The sequence below is a fragment of the Ciconia boyciana genome, chromosome 12 (assembly GCF_034638445.1).
Source record: "Ciconia boyciana chromosome 12, ASM3463844v1, whole genome shotgun sequence".
Taxonomy (NCBI): Eukaryota; Metazoa; Chordata; class Aves; order Ciconiiformes; family Ciconiidae; genus Ciconia; species Ciconia boyciana.
Window position 1 is genome coordinate 9,927,764 of NC_132945.1, and position 16,911 is coordinate 9,944,674.

The 16,911-nt window shown below is 54.0% G+C and overlaps 1 protein-coding gene and 1 long non-coding RNA gene across 2 annotated transcripts; both read left to right on the forward strand.

The window, feature by feature from the left end:
- Positions 1-1,982: 1,982 nt before the first annotated feature.
- Positions 1,983-9,601, forward strand: LOC140658357 (uncharacterized). The gene is made up of 3 exons (XR_012044705.1): positions 1,983-2,528; positions 3,013-3,178; positions 8,441-9,601. It is a non-coding gene; the product is annotated as an uncharacterized lncRNA (long non-coding RNA).
- A 3,512-nt stretch (positions 9,602-13,113) lies between these two features.
- RAP2C (RAP2C, member of RAS oncogene family) lies at positions 13,114-15,884 on the forward strand. The gene is made up of 3 exons (XM_072876651.1): positions 13,114-13,273; positions 13,350-13,759; positions 15,565-15,884. Exons 2-3 carry the CDS (start codon positions 13,487-13,489, stop codon positions 15,841-15,843), a joined length of 552 nt encoding a protein of 183 aa, XP_072732752.1. The 5' UTR covers positions 13,114-13,273; positions 13,350-13,486; the 3' UTR covers positions 15,844-15,884.
- The last annotated feature ends 1,027 nt before the right edge of the window (positions 15,885-16,911 follow it).

Consider the following 16,911-nt stretch of genomic DNA (forward strand, 5'->3'; position numbering starts at 1 on the left):
AGCTTTTGTAGCACAGTGATGTGTGTATTAATTTTTCTCTTTCAGCATTTGTGTCAGATACCGTTTTGAACGTCTCAGTGCAGTAATACAGCAGTAAGCTCCCTTTGGCAGCGGCCTGGATTCCCCAGCTCTCCTCCAAGTGCCCGGCTCATCCCCGTGCTGCTTTGCCAGGCTCACGCCTCCGGCCAGCGCAGGCTGGGGATGCCTCTCGCCGTGGCCCAGAGCAACCGCGGCTAAGCTCGCTCTAGACTTCTGCAAGAGAAAATTGCTTCTTGCCGAGTTTGTTTGTCCCTTCTGTAATGTTGCATAGATTTAGAGGTAAGAAAATTGCTCAGTGGCGTTGCTGCCTTGGTCGCCACCTGCATGCCAACAGCATTGCCGTAAAAGGGGGCTTTTACCCTTAAACTGGCTGGAGATCACTGCTCGCTCCCTAAAAGCTTTAGCGTTTACTGGCCGGTCTCAACACATGTTGGGTCCAGCTGGAGGCAGCAGGCCGGGGAGCGTGGCCATGCCGGGCTGCAGCATCGCTCATCTCATGGGCAGCAGCAGAAGAAGACATCAGGAAGCCCCAGAAGATGTGAGTAACTTAACTCTGCTAATGTCTGAGTGGTGGTCTGGCCTCGGCACCCAGGCTGCTGCGACATGGGACACCAAGGTGACGGGTGAGCCCAGATTGTGCAATGAGGGGGTTGATGCCAACACGAGGGAGGGGAGCACAGCACGGGAGGGATCACTGGCCATTTTCCACCACGGGATTTCAAGAATCTGACTCCGGGGGGAAAACAGGAGTTTGAAAATCAGTATTTCAGGGGATGCAGTTCTGCTAGAGCTGCTCGGGGGCTGGAGCGGTGCGGCCAGGAGGCACGCTGCTGGAGGAGGCTGTGCAGACACCACTCCTCCCCATCGCCTTTAGTAGGACAAGGCATTGACTTTGAGAAAAGACAGACCGAGCCTAGGACAAATTATATAAGTGTTTCTTTTTCGTCAGCCTGTTTCCCTGACTTCTCCTTGCAGGTTAATTGACTCCATTTGTGTGTCAAGGCCACTTACGGCTTTTTTCTATAAATTACTCCTGCCTCGTCTGATGGCACAATTAAATGTCTGAATTGTTTCTAAGGCCAAAAAAGAGGGAGAATGAAACTTTTATAAGCAGTGGATGTTGTGGAAGGATGGGATCCTTCTGGAAAACTCAAGTTTTTATTGCCAGCTTTCTTCTGGTTCACTTTCTCTGCGGGAAGGGCACAGGGGCTTGCAGGGGATGCTTTCCTCGGAGCTGTGGGAAGGGCTGAGCCTTGGCTGCTTGGAGACAGCAGCTCCACTGGGGAGAAGCATCCCCTGCGGGGAGGGGTGGGGATGGGAGTCCCGCACTAGCACTGAAATTCAAGGGTGGCCCATGAACAAGAGACTAAGTTGTGTTTCAAGGCTGAACAGCATCCCTGGGCCAGGGCTGTGGGACTTTACCCAGGGCCCATTTGCAGAAGTCACAGGAGGAGCTGCTGCAAACCGCTTTATAGATTAAGTTGGATTACAGGATCTGAGCAAACTATACATGATACTGTATTTTTACAGCATGTGTCATTTGGAAATATTACAGCACCTAGCCTGCCGATCTTCCTCTCCGCTGGGGCACATTTGTGCAGGAAAGCCAAGTTTAATAAAAATCTCCATTTGGCTCGTTGGCTGTTGAAGCTTCAGTGGGAAACATGGGGGAAAAAATCTATTTTTCAAGGCTTGCCCCATATTCAGATGGCTTCTGTGGTCCAAAGCCAGTTTTTATTCAATCTGGACTTGGTGCTGGATAAATAGATCACTTTGATCTATTTCTTATGAGAAAAAGGAGACTGGAGAAAGAAATGTTTGGCTAATCCCCGATGAGTTGTGGATCCAACATATCCTCTCCAACGCAAGCAGCCGGTTAATCCCTCCCAGGAGGGGTCATGTCAGAGTGTGTTGCAGCACGAGGAATAGCCCGTCCCCTCTCGCTTGTGCTCTGAGCTGCTACTGCAGACAATGGAGCAATGTGCCCCTTCCAGCCCAGGGGGACCCTGCCCCCAGTACATCTCCAAAATGGCAGCACATCCCAAAAAGCGATCCCTGTGAAGGGTCTGGAAGTCCTCTGGGGTGTCTGCAGGCAGAGGGACCTGCACCGAGGTGGAGAGCGCCGCAGCCTGAAGGCTGTGGGAATGGGCTTGGAGGAGCAGGTGCCCAGCGAGCCGGCCCTGACGGGGTCCCGGCTGGGTTTGGCTTGCCTGGAAGATGTTTGCTGCAAATGCCTTTGCCCTTTCCTCATTTTGCCTTTTTCAGTGTGGCTCTGCCAGTCCATTTAGCAGCAGCATGTTCTGTCCTCTCCCCGGCTGTTCCTGCTGCCCTTGCCCTGGATCTGAAGGTGTAAATCCAGCCCCAAGGCGACGGCATTGCGACACCCGCGCCAGCTGCCGCAGCGAGGATCACCGCAGCCGGGCAGGAGGCCGTGGTACGATGCTGCCGCACCGTTTATCTCTTCACAGCTGCAGCTGGGTTGCGCAGAGGTATTTCTGCTTTGCTCCACAGTGCATGTAAATTATTTGCTCGTAAATGTTATTTGCGCCTTCCCAAGGGAGCTGCTGCCTTCCTCCCCTCTGCAGCCATCGTGTGCTCGAAGCCTGTGTTTATAATCGATGCGGCTTCTGCTTTAATGCTTTACGCCACCGTAATTCAGTCGATCTCCATGGTGGCATTTCTGCTGCAGCTCCTCTACATCCTGCACGCGCCGTGGCAGCCGGTGGAGGGCTTTGCGGCCATGTGCCCGCTGGCAGCCCCGCTCGCCCTGCAGCCCCACCAGCCCTCCGTTCCTGCCCCCACGCCTGCAGTGCGGCGGCACCCGTATGCCTGGAAGGGCTCCGGTGATCACACCGGGGTGTCAAGGGGTGCTGGGGGGGCATATCTGCACCAAAGCAAAGGTGCCCACGGGTACTTTGCAAGGCTTCCGGAAAACTCCTGTTGAAGAAAAATACTGTTTGCTTTCCCCTGCAGAAACACAAGACTGAATCAAAGCCGTCGGCCATCTTGCCCTGCAGGGTGAGCCTGCCTGAGGGTCACACTCTGCCATGCCAGTAAGGAGACACAGGATGTTGCCCATTAAGCCATCGCTGTTCTCAGAGCCGGCGTGCGGCAGCGCCAGGGCAGGGGTAACGCAAAGGTAAGTCCGTGTATTTGCCGGGGTGCAGGGTGCTGGCGGCCACCCCAGCCCCGTGACGTCGGGGTGTGCGGGAGGAGCGGGCGCCGGCTCGGCAGCTCCCCTGCTCTGAGCATCCCTGGGAGCTGGGTGTGCCCGGTCCTGCTGCCCCGGCCCCGTCGTGCCCCGCAGCGGGGGGTCGGGGCGGGCAGGGGCAGGGGCAGGGGCAGGCAGGGCCCCAGCGGTGCCTGCAGCGGCAGGACGGGGGTGACGCGGGGAGGCAGGAATTCCATGTGGCGATGCTACTTGTGCTATTGCATAAATCAAGCGGATTTTGGAGAGGGTGATGAGGGCAACTTGGGGCTCTGGGCTGGGCAGGATGAGGCCTTGAGGTCTTTTTAATTCCCCATGTCGCACAGTCCAAGGGTGGGGGCTGTGGCCAGATTTGGACCAGCAGGGTTGGGCAGAGGGGAGGGAGCAGCCCGTGCTGGGGAGGGAGGTGGGCTGCAGTTCCCCGCCAGGCTCTCGCCCCTCTGCCAGCTTTGCTCAATTATGGGAAATCCTTTAAGCTTTCGCATTAGTGCTGTATTTAGGTCTGCGCTGTATTAGGGCTTGGCATGGGGAGCGCAGTCAGATTTCTCACTTAATAAAGAGTGTTTTAAAGGCATTTCTCATTGCGGGCCCGGTGCTGCGAGCCAGGATGCTGGGGTGAGGCGGGGGGGTGCTGTGGGAGGTGAGGGTGCCGGGCTGGCTCGGCGACCTGTCGCGCTCAGCCCTGGCCTGCCTGTGCCCTGCCGTGCGCGGCCCACGCAGCTCCTGCACCCGCAGCCGGCCCGGCGCTTGCACCCTGAGTACTGGGGCACTTGCTGCTGGGACAGAGGGACCCGGTCTGCCCCAGTTACCCGCCCAGCCAGGGTGCACATGGGGTTGTGTATCCCAGGGCTGCAGCTGGCGACCTCCCAGCTCGTCTGCATCGGCACAGCCTCTGGCAGAGCCCGGCCGCCCTCCCGCGAGGCTCCGGGGCTGCCGTGCTGGCGGGAGGCCCGTCCTGCTGGCAGTAAATGTGTCATCGGCTGGCGAGCAGGGATAATGAGTCACGAACGCCCACTGCCAGCCAGCCAGCCCGGCCGGCCGGCCCTGGCGCAGGGCTGCAGCACACGGGCAGGGAAGAGCTGCTCCAGCCCGAGCTGCCTCGCTCCTCCTCTGCCTCTCCCCACCTCCAGCCTCACTGACGTGCGTCTTCCACCAGACACCAAACGGTGCAGCATCCCTCCAGCAGCGCTTGCCTGGGGCTGGGGTGACACCACTGCTCTCCTGGTCCAGCGTGGGGACACGGCGGTCCCCCCGTACCCCTGCTCACAGGAGCCCAGCACTGCCACAGCTCTGCCCACCGCTGTTGGGCAGCTTGGCAAGGATGGGGACGGGGGGGCTGCCTGCCGAAACACGTGTCCCCTGGGCTGCAAGTAGCTGAGGCTGGGGCTGGGCCAGCTCAGGGCGTGCTGCCGGGAGCAGGAGGAGCCTCCAGACTCCCCTTTTTGGTATGGGTTTTTCTTTTAATCTGGTAATCATTGAGGCAATGGAGTATTAGATCCAGATTTCGAGCTGCTGGTGGTGGTGTCTGTGGCAAATGTCCCATGTTCTTGTGAAGGGCAAAGCTCAGCCCTTGGCTTGCACTGGCGAGCGAGGAGCCCTTGAGCGCGTTCGTTCCCCGGTCTGCCCCCTGAGTGGCACTTGGGCACTCTACTCCCTGTCTCCTGACTCCGACCCATGCAGCCGCGCGAGGGCCCTGGCCCGGTGAAAGCCAGGCTTTTGCATCTGATGCGGCTTTTGCAAGAAGAACAGGAGACAAGTTGTGGTTGTGGCTCAAGTGACATTCCCTGGGCAAGCCCACGTGAGTGCACGTAGCAGCCCCACGGCTGGGGGCTTGGCTGGGAGCCCCAGCAGCCACCCTCCCCCTTCCCCTTCCCTCCAGCCCTGTGGGAATGAGGCGGAAAAGCAAAATTTTGCAGGATCCTCACAGATCCGCCGCTGAACCAGCCCCAGGAGTGAGAGCGGCCCCAGCGCATCCTCTCCTAAAACCGCTGCTGGGGTCCCTGGGGAGGGCCCCAACCCCAGGCAGAAATCAGCCTGACGGGGAAAGCTTTTATTTTCTTTCCATCTTTGTCTTCTCCAGGGCTGGGCTTGATTATTCCTTTCAGCAACACGAAGTGCAAGAGAGGCTCAGCAGCCAGAGATCAATTTTCTCTGCTCTCGGCGCAATGTCTCTGTGCACGGGGAAGCGGCTTTTTTCTCCCCCTTCCCATTGTGCTGAGACTGGGCTGGTGACGCCAGGGACGGTGACAGCCACCTCGACGGCGGGAGGGTGGCAGGGGACCCCGCAGAGCCATGCAGCCTGGCCGCGCACCAGCCCTTCCCTGGTGCAGTGCTGATGCAGGGTGTTAAAGCCTTTCGCTCACGGCCATTGAAGAGCAACTAGATATTGCCAGGAAAGAAACCCCAGCCCAGCTCAGACATCAGCATTGCTTCGAGGTGCAGCACAGGGTGGGGACCCTCAGCTGCTGCCTCTGCTCCTGCTGTGCCGTCCCTTCTCATTCACTGCAAAGCACTGGCTAATGGAGGATGATTTTCTTTCCAGGGAGCATGCAAAAATTTGTGTCAAGCAGGCGTAATATGCAAAGACCTCATGTTTAAGTGATCAGAACATAGTGGTGGCTCAAGGTATGAAGACTAAACATAGAGGGATTCGAAACGCTTCACAATTACACAGCCAAGATTAAAAAAAAAATTTAAAAAAAAAAATTGAGACCTCCAGAATTTTAAGAGCATGGGGAAGAATTTGGCGTGAGATTAAATATTGGGGAAAAGATTAGAAAAGCAAAAAGCAGGAGATGAGAAGAGCCTGAGGGAATGAGGCAGATGGACCAGCTCAAGGAGAGCTGCCAGCCCGTGGACAAGGACTAGCCCAGGGATGAGCCTCGGCACTCTCCCCCCAGCATCCCGAGTCCACATCCCCACCCTGGGCCTGCCTCCAGGTCTGCCGTGGCACAAGGCAGAGGCGAGAGCATCCTCTCCCCGGCACTGGCATAGCTGGGCTTGCCTGGGGGCTGCTGATGCCGAGATGCCCGTGGCTGTGGACGAATGAGGCAGCGGACCCTTGGCGTGAGCGGCAGCTCCGTTCACGCAGGGCTCTGTTTGTCTGTCTGTGCTAGGACGGCAAGGCAGCTGGCTGCCTTGGAGGCCACGAGGGAGTGCCGGCCCCATCAGAGCCACGCTCGCTTTCACCAGCCACGGGTTTGATCCTCTCCAGACTGCGCAAATTAGGAAATTCTTTGAAACGCCGAAGCGCCACTCTGCAAAAACAAACCAGCCAGCAGCCCCTTGCTGCTGAAGGCAGAGATACAGCTGGGGTTTGGATCACCGGCTTTTATCGACAGAATGAACTCGAGCAAGTTCTTAAACTGCAGAACAAAATACTAAAGACTGCGGGCAATTATGGCAGAGACCTCTGGAGTCCTCCCCAGCATGGGGAGCCCCAGCAAGACTGTTGATGGCCCCTGCTGCTTCTGATCCTGGCTGGCAAATATTAATTCTGGTTTTTTGAAGTTGAGAAATTAACTGCTTTGCAACCCTATCCCATTTGAATACTCTAATTAAGCAGTTTCAGTGCATTTCTCCTCTAAGGACCTTCCCTGGCCAAGCACTTTCACCCCTTAGCTCCTGCGCTGAGCTCCTGGAGCAGCTGGCCTCCGAGGTCTGCTGGTTCAGCTCCCTTGGATGATGATGATGGATGCCACATGTTATCCAGGCTGCAGCTTTCTGGGGTGTTGCGAAGACCCTCGCTGGCACCTGGATTGCCTCCAAGCAGCCAGGTGTCATTTCCAAGGGAGCTGACAGGCTCTGGCATGGAGGACATGCAGCTTTGCACTGGCGGCCTCCCTTGCCAGGAAGGCTCATAAAGTGTCTTGTAATGAGCTCACCGTGTTCTCGCTTCGTAGACAGTTTTGTTAGCTCTTGGCAAATGCCGTCTGGGGAGACGCTCTGCCTGGCTGGCCATTGCTCACAGAGCTGCCAATGTACTTACCTGGAAAGCCTTTTCCTCCAGCCTCAGGTTGATCTCCAGAAGCATCTCAGCCCATGGCCTGCCTCCACCCGCATGGGAGTCACGTGCAGCACGCCATTTGGGGATGTGTGCCTGGCACACGGACTCTCTGGTGACTTTGCTGTGTATGTGTGTCCTCAGCTGTGGCTGGGGAAAAGCGATGGGTGGGAAAGCAAGTGCTGTCGGCGGGTGAGCGAGGCCATGCCATGCGGACGTGCCACCCCACAGCAGTTGGTGACAGTGGTATTGCCCACCTGGGAAATGTAGGTCCCACGTGCCATGAGTGCTGCCAGGACCCGGTTTTCATGTGTGTGTGCATCCCATCCCAACCAGGAGGGATGCTCTGGGTTGCCCCGGGAAAGAGGCACCAGTATTTCAGCAGAAACATCCCCGTGTCACCAAACTGAGGCACCCAGGTCCTGCCGGCAAGGTGAGGCACTCGGCCATCTCGGTGACACTGCCTGTCCTAGGGCTGGAGATGAGACTGCACAGCAGTTTTAATGCTCTCAGGTCATCCCGTGCTGGATGGGAGCACAACCTGGCAGCTCCCGCCCAGGGATTCAGCATGCTTTAATGAGCTCAACGCTGGAGCCTGCACGGAGGAATTAATGATTTGGGATAATACTTGTCACTTTGCTATGAGGAAATTGTGAAGTGAAAAGTAATTTATTAAAAAGAAGAAAGAAATGTTTTTGCTTATTAAGATCAACATCATATTGAAGTATTTTCTTAATACCCCATTTGGGCTGAATTTTACGTTTTCTCTCTCTCTCTGCAATGGGAATAAAGCAGAGAGTCTCACTCTAATTAATTGTTGGCTGCTTCATTTTGCCAGCACATTTCATGCACAAGTTTGCACATTTCTGTAACGTTTGAATTGCAAATACTGCAGGAATATAAAAAAAAAAGGAAAACCCATGAAATTTTAAAAGCGAATGGGAACTCTTCTGTTAGATGTCAGTTTAAAATGGCTTTATTTTCACAAATCTTAAAAATATATCTTGATGGTGTATTTACCTTCCCTTCTCCTTTCTTTTCACGTGGGGTTTAAGGCAACAAGTTTGGTTTATGTGTTCACTGTTGCCTTCTGGCTTTTGAGCCTGAAGGAGCTGTATTTTCAGTTTTACTCTACTACAATGTTTGCTAGAAACTTTAAAATATGTGTGTGTGTGTGTGTATATTTCTAGGGAGAGGCTGTCACACATGTTGGTGATTTGACAATGTAAAGCTTGAGGACAGCCCCATCCCCTCAGCTTTGCAGAAATCCGTGGAAGCTGGTACCCAAGGAGAGCATGCCATGCTGGCATCATGTCGTGCACATGGAGGACGGGCTACTTTTTGGGACCCATGGAGCTGCGGCTCAGCATGAGCCCAACACGGATACGGTGAGCGATACCGGGAGGCGCTTCCCAGGCACTGCGGTATGGATTATATTAGCTTGGACTGTGAAGGGCAATGAGGAGATAGCTCAACGTCTAGAGAAAATAGGAAGAGGAGTGACCCATGAAACCAGCTTGCTTGCTGCATCACCAGCATCCTCGCACGGAGCCGTGACTCGTCACCACCCGGAGACCCGCTTGCTGGCCCCAGCGCAGGATGCTGATCTTGCAGGCAGGAGACTCAGCATCAGAGGGAATAACCAGAAGAAAGGGCTGGTGCGGAGGTGAGGGGCTGCAGGCTGTGAGCATGGGAGGGTGTAGCAACAACATCTTTTCCTGTGGTGCTGCTCATCAGTAACAACCACCTCCTGGGCCAAGCTTTTCTAAACGGTTGGTGATCTGGTACCATGCCTGGGGACCAAAGAGAGATGCTTCTCCTCCCAGAAATCCCAATAACCTCCTTGTTGTATCAATTATAATTCAGTGCAGCCCCCACTTCTGCCCCAGAATCAGTAATTGCTTTGGAAAATGTCCTTTACCTTTTTTTAAGTGCCAGTATGCCTTTTGTTGCTACTAAAGTAATGGCTAAAAGCTGATGGATGGCAGAAAATAAGAAATTTCTGAGAAAGGTCCTCAGAATTTGCCTCTGAGTCATCTCTATGTTGGCAGGAAAAGCTGGCAAAGAAGAAAAGTATCTCTGCAGGTTGTACTGCCTGAACCAGCCCCAGAATTAGGAGTCTGGGCCAGGTGAACACATCCAACCCCTAAGACATATTTCACTGTAATCTGATTGAGCTGAAATTGAAAGCTCTCATTAAGTTTACGACCAGTACAACAGGACCTCCTCAAAAGGGCCGCATGTGGGAGCAGCCCCCAGTGCTCCGGCAGCTGTATGAGCCCCAAGGACCCAGTCCCTACCCTGCAGCTTACATGCTGAACACCATAAGGCACAGTAAGTGGATTAGCAAAACCGCTGGAACAGGTGGAGAAGAAACGACACTAGGTCTTAAGCTGGTTTTGCATGTATTTATACAAATGATGTGCCCAGCTAGATGGTAACTTAGGTGAAATCCAGGCTATCCCTGCTGCTTATCTACCCAGCCGCCTTCACTCGGCAGTCTGCTGCAGGCTTCCTGGTGGAGAAGAGCCTGGTTTATAGCTTGGGCAGACACAGTGAGTCACAGCAGCAAGCCGGTCGATAATTACAGCGTGGACAGCCTGCAAGAGGCAGCGGCAGCAGCCGGGCAGCATCCATGCCATGGCTGGGGTGGGGAGGTGGTGCAGCCCCACGCTGGCATCCGTAGGAGATGCTCCAGACCCCTCACTCCCTGCAGAGCTTGGGGATGCTCCTCTGCCACCTCTCAGGGCTGGCTCTGCAGGACAGGGCGCTGCCAGCCCTCCCTCCTGCCGGACACAGCAGCAGGCAGGATCTGTCTCTCACATTGGTGAGATAGGGATTGCAATTATTCCTGGCCACACAAGCAGGGCTTGTGCCATCTGTCTGCTCCCCGAACATCCCTGCAGGATCTGTGTCTTAGCAGGTTAATTTAATAAGAGCCTGCTTTATTGTTGCTGGCTGTGGGCATGGCATAGAGCAGCTGAGTCCATCAACAGCACAGAGCTGCTCTGGCAGCAATCAAATCCCGCCCAGATGGTCATTTGGGAGGTTTGTTTTGCTGAGAGAGGGCAAACCCTCCTGGGGCAGTGCCGAGGGCTGAGCCCTGCGCCCTTCTCCTTGGCAGGAGCTGGGGATAAAGTGGCAGCAGAGATTAAATCAGGCCTTTGACCCAGGATGTGCCGCACCTCACCAGTACGGAGGTGGTGATAGCGTGGTGATAGGTGGTGATAGCAGCAGAGCGGCGTATCGGCAGGAGATGCCCTGCATGGCTGGCTCAGGGCTTGGCCATTTATGGCAGAAGCAGCTATTCCCATCCAGAGTTTCAAAACCTTTTACATCACCAGCTATTTTTGTGGCTCCAAGTACGTGGTAGCGTACAAGGTGGTGAAATAGCTGCACAAACTGTTTAATGAAGGGAACGACTCGCCTTAAGGATAATGAATAGTCGGGTGCACTTTGATATCAGCCTTTTTTTTTCAGCTGTAGACGTGTAAGACCAGGTATAAAGTGCTGTGAGTTGGGAAATAAACCTCCAGGAATCCAAACCGATACTGATTACACACCAAGGACCCAGAGGAAAAAAACTCCAGGTTCCCAATCCCACACCCACCCCCTTGGGCTGTCCACTCAGCCCAGGAGTGAGGCATTGCTGGTTAAGGCAAACTGCACCAAAATGTATGTGTTTTTTCTTCCGCTTGCCCCATCGCTGTGCTCTTTGCCCCAACTCCTCTCCCTTAGTCATTCCTCCACCCATCGCAAATATAATGGAGCAGCAGTGCCACAAAGACATGCACATAATGAACCTAAGTGACCGTGTAATCTCATTATTGTCACCCTCATCCTCCCTTGCCCCTTTTCTCCCTCCCCCCCCATTTGTCACTGTCACCAATTGTGTCATGGTTAAAAGTAGATGGGAAGCTCCTCTGCGAGCGATGGCATCTTTCCTTTATCCTGAGCACCTTGAGTGTATTAGGTACTTTGCAACTACTCATGATTTATAATAGGGTTGAAGTAGGAGGCAGCCTGCTTTAATGCTCACCTTTTTACATTTCCGAGCTGATTCACCAGCCACATGCATATCTTCCATCCAGGCACGTCTACCTCATGCCAGCAATTCACTTGACAAAACAATTTTGAAGGCAATGGCAAACGAAGGAGAGAGGTTATTACTTACACGTAATAAAAAAAGAGTGAGTCAAATTTGGTGTAACTTACGTAAGATTTGTTCTGGTGGCTCAAAGTCCTCACCGAGCTTTCCCCATAATGGACATATTCCCTTTATGGAAATAAAGTGAATAAAATAATGCTATTTGCGAAAACAGCCACAAGCAGAGCCACCTCTACAGTACCTTATCTGTATCGTCTTTGGATGATGCTTAGCCTTGACCAGGCACCTCTCTAGGGCCCGCAGGAAGTGCGGGACAGACAGAACACGGATAGACGGTGGTGTCTGCCTCAGACTTGCCATCAAACAGGTGATGCACAGAGGAAAGGGACAAATCCTGCGTCTCACACAAGTCTGCTGAAATTCTGCAGACCACGGAAGCAGCAGTCTGGCGCTCAGAAACAAATTTGGTTATATTAGAGGACAGCTTCTCCTACGGGTGGGAATGCTTCATGCAAATGATCGAGTCAGGTCTGAAGCGACTGAGGGATTTTATTTTAGAAGGAAACCTGCCGTTTCTTCTTTTCGGTTACTTTCTCTTAACAACGGGGGAAATTCACTGATGGGGGAAACGCCGGGGCCAATTCCAGAAGTGCCCGGGGATGCATCTGGGTGGGCTGCGAGGCTGAGCTCGCAGCCGCCGCTCCACCGGAGCTCATCCCGGCGGCTCCTGCTGCCGTGCTGGGTCCCTTGTCCCCTGCTGACACCTGCTGTCGGCCGGCGGAGCCAGCACACACTCGGTTATCCTTTGGAAGAGTTAGTGCCGGTTCTGGCAGGCTTTCCATGCAAAGGGCTCCGAGCGAAACAAAACGGGACGGAAAAGCAACACCTCTGCGAAAGGACATGACAGCCAAGCCGTGAGACCTGGCGTCTTTTGCTGCAGCCGGGGAGGTCGAAGGATACCGGACAAAGCTTGTAAGTAGAGGTAACATCTTTTAGAAGCCCACTTTGTCTATCGCACGCTTTCAGGCATGTAACATCACGATGACGGTGTGCCTTCTCCTGCCGCCCTCCCTGCCCGCCGCTGCCTGTGCCGCAGGCCCTCTGCCTTTCCCGCAGGGCCGCAGCCCGCCCGGCCCCGCCGCAGGGCCAGCCCTCCCTCCACACCAGCACACCCGGGGCCGCTCTCCCCGCGGGACGCTCGGAGGCGAGTTTTGCTCAAGTTAACGGCTGAGCAGGAGTCGGCCAACGCGCTGCTCAAGAAAACTGCTTTTTCCTGGAACTCCTGCCGTCATTATGAATGATTTATATGCAGGAAGGCTCCGGTGCCCGGGAGCAGCTCGGCCTCACAGCAGGCGGCCGGCGGCAGATCCGGGCCCGATCGGCCGCGGGGCCTGCGCCCACCCCGCGGGGACGTCCGGCCCTTCCGGGCCTGGCGTGAGGGGACACCGAGGAGGTGTGTGGCCGCGCAGCTCGGGGACAGTCTGCCCGTGTGCCTCCTACCCCCGCTCCCCCGGCCCGGGCAGGGCTCCGCCGCCGCGCCCGGGAGCCGCTGGCAGCCGCCATGTTGGGGTGGAGCCCGCCTCCGAGGCCAGGCAGGGAGGACGCCTCGGTGCCACACGCAAACCCGTCCCCCCGCAGGAGGCGAGCAGGACGCCTCGGTGCCACACGCAAACCCGTCCCCCGCGGCGGGCGCCGCCGCATGTAGCGTCCGGGCCCCGTTTGCGCGGGCGGTGACGCAGCACGCCGCGGGGCGTGCCCAGCCTGCGCTGCCGGAGCTCCGCGCCGGAAGTGACCGGAGAAAGCGGCGGGGAGTGGCGCGCCTCCGGGTGCCGCAGCATAACTCTTCCGGGCGGGGGCGGCCGCTGCCGGGCGGTTCCCGCGGCTGAGGCGCGGCGGGATGGAGTGAGGCGCGGCGGTAAGGAGCGGGGCGACGGGCGGCGGCGGCGGGGCCGAGCCCGGCCGGGCCCTAACGGCTGTCTCTTCCCCCTCAGGACGGCGCGGGAGCAGCGGGGCCTCGCCCTTCTCCTCAGGCGGGCCGGGGCTATGCGAGGGCCGCGCTGCCGCCTGCCCTAGGCCCGGGCCGCGGCGGCGGGCCCGGCAGGGGAGCGGCGAGCGGCTGCGGGGCCCGATGCGGGAGTACAAGGTGGTGGTGCTGGGCAGCGGGGGGGTGGGGAAGTCCGCCCTGACGGTGCAGTTCGTCACCGGGACCTTCATCGAGAAGTACGACCCCACCATCGAGGACTTCTACCGCAAGGAGATCGAGGTGGACTCGTCCCCCTCGGTGCTGGAGATCCTCGACACGGCGGGTACCGAGCAGTTCGCCTCCATGCGCGATCTCTACATCAAAAACGGCCAGGGCTTCATCCTTGTCTACAGCCTGGTCAACCAGCAGTCCTTCCAGGTAACCTCGCCCGGGCCCTGGGGCGGGCGGCAGCTCGGTGGGGCGGGGAGGCGGCTGGCCCGGCGTCCTCCCTTCGGACGCGGCCGTTCCTGCCCCGGGGAAGGCGCCGAGCCGAGGAGGAAGTTTGAGGGTTAGCCATGTGTAAGCTCTTTATCTCCGAAGGGGCAAAAGTGAAAATGCCCCGCTGGAAAGTGCATTTACCAGCCCTGCTTCCTGATGGAAAACTGCTTGCTTTGCAGGCCCTTATCAGGGTGCCACCATTGTTAAATCCCACACAGTGTTGAAGAACAATGACCCGCTCCCACTCCCCCACCAGAAATCTTCTGGCAATCCCCTTTTATGAAGAAATCCCTCGATACTAAAATCGAGACTTCCCCTCCCCCCCCCCCCGTCTTAAAAGGCCTGTTTCTTCAGTTGGTCTTGAAGAGTCTTATTGTTCTGCAGTTGTGACTTGTTAAGTAAGCTGCTATTTTCCGCCCCCTCCCCCCAAAATATATTCCTGTCCAGCATAAGGTCGATGCTTTCACAGAGTAGGTGGTGCACTGGAGAGGAGAAGCGAGCCATATGCCGTAATTTGTGGGTCTGGATTTCATTTCTACTATTAAAACTCTCCAAAAGATGGAAGTATCTCAGCCAGTAACTGGTCTAAGCTGCCTCTAGAAATGAGGCTTTATTTGTGGGGAATGAGTGGATTTAGCAGCACTGCATGCAGCGCAGGGATTTGCAACTACTGCGTTGGCTTCAGTCGCTGAGTTGGGTATATTCCAGCTGCTTGGCAAAACCTTGCACACCCCCACTGAAGCAGAATGTTTGCTTCTGCTGAAGGCTAAACTTTATCTTAGCAGAGGCCTCGAAATAGCCCAAGTACGCGCTAAAGATATACTTTATTTGGAAAACAACAGCAATGACATTGGGATGCTTCTCCCCTCATTTTACCTTATTTTGGGGACCACTGAGTCCCCATTATTCGAGGAATGGACATACAGTTAGTAATTCACTCTGTTAATATTTAATTATTCCTGTCTGTCTATAGCATGTTTACTCTGAAGCCTGTAGGTGTAAATTACTCTCTGCAGTTCTTTTACACAGTGGTAACTTCAAACGCTTAAATTTCTTTGTCTTGGAACTATGCAAGAATTTGTAGAACTTAGTAGTACTGATAGTAACTTAAAACACTCAAGGGGCAGAGGAAGCTGACTCAGACTTTCAAGTGTAAACTGCCAGTGTTAGCTCAGACTTGAATAAATGCATCTCTAGGTGATAAAATCTCTTTACAGCATCTAATTTGGTTACTTACATGTGATTAAATGTGTTCACAATGAATTATTCTAAGCATTCCAGAAGTGAGAAGACTTTATTTAAATTACTAGCTTTCTCAAGCTGTAAACTAAACACAGGCTTCCTAAATGATTGTGTAATGGCATGCTACTGCTAATGTCACAGGTCGTTAGACTTGAGACAATTTTTTCAGAAAAATTAAGTCAACTTTCAAAGCAGCTATACTGTATCTTCCTCTAGGTGAACCAAAAGTCTCTCTTAGAGTACAGTAGTCCCTTTCTGCTTGTACATATGCATACATTTTATAAAATGTGTATGCATTTATATAAAATAAAAAATAACTTTTATTAAAGATGATAAACTTTCTCTGAGTTCTAGATCTGCATGAATAAGAATTTAAGAAGTCTTCTGATGTATTTTCAATGTTCAGTTGCACGTGAGGGTTATTAAAATGTGCTTCTGTAGTGGTTATATAGCAATTTCATGTGATTACTTACACCTACTAACTGGTTGGGTTGTTTGATCAGGACATCAAGCCGATGAGGGACCAGATTGTCCGGGTGAAGAGATACGAGAAAGTTCCTCTGATCCTAGTGGGGAATAAAGTGGATCTGGAGTCGGAGAGGGAGGTCTTATCTGCAGAAGGCAGAGCCCTGGCTCAGGAGTGGGGCTGTCCCTTCATGGAGACATCAGCCAAGAGCAAAACAATGGTGGATGAACTGTTTGCTGAGATCGTCAGGCAAATGAACTATGCCTCCCTGCCTGAAAAACAAGATCAGTGTTGTACAACTTGCATCGTCCAGTGAGAGAATTTAAGAAAAACCTCAATCATGGCCATACAGAGCAGGTTGGTGGAACAGTCATAACTAATTGAGGTGCATAAGCATGCTGTTTAAGTAAGCAGATAAAGTGTGACAGGGAGTCTTAATTTAAGTAGTCTAACCTGGAGGTAGCCTTCCTCTGAAACAGATGGAAGCTTGTGCATTTGGTTGCACACAATTACTTGAGTCAAACGGACTTCTTACATTACTTCAGTAGGGTTAGTCAGGGAACATTGCATTTGCTTGCAGTAATTTTACAATGAGACAAAGTGTATGATCTCATCTGCATCTGTTTTGACTGTCGGTGCTGTATTTGACATTACATTATCCTTAATAATGTTTCGTGATTTTGCAGTGGGTTTTGTTATTGGTTGTAGTTGGTGTCTGAATTATTTTCAAGTAATGGGAATTACCTTGGAGATCAATGAGATTATGACCAAGTTTCCCAATAGTTTTGCTAAGAAGACTTTGAGCTTGTTTAAAAAAAAAAAAAAAATTATGTGGTACAGAAACTGAATTACTTGGAGTACCTTGGCAGGAGTGCCTTATCAGTGGAATAAGTTTAAAAGAGAACCACCCTGAGTTGTGAGGAGTAGCTTGAAGCCCACATGTACTAGTCAAGGACGTGTGCAAAGTGCTCTTCATCTAAAATCTCCAGAGCAGAGAACACACTATAAAATGGCTTCCCAATGCACGTCTCCTCTCCTCTCCTCTCCTCTCCTCTCCTCTCCTCTCCTCTCCTCTCCTCTCCTCTCCTCTCCTCTCCTCTCCTCTCCTCTCCTCTCCTCTCCTCTCCTCTCCTCTCCTCTCCTCTCCTCTCCTCTCCTCTCCTCTCCTCTCCTCTCCTCTCCCTCTCCCTCTCCTCTCCTCTCCTCTCCCTCTCCTCTCCTCTCCTCTCCTCTCCTCTCCTCTCCTCTCCTCTCCTCTCCTCTCCTCTCCTCTCCTCTCCTCTCCTCTCCTCTCCTCTCCTCTCCTCAGGTGTGGCAAGAGTGCAGTGTCCAGAGGGGCCTCTATAAAGCTTCCCCTGTCCTGGGTATTGCTTTGATTTTTGTT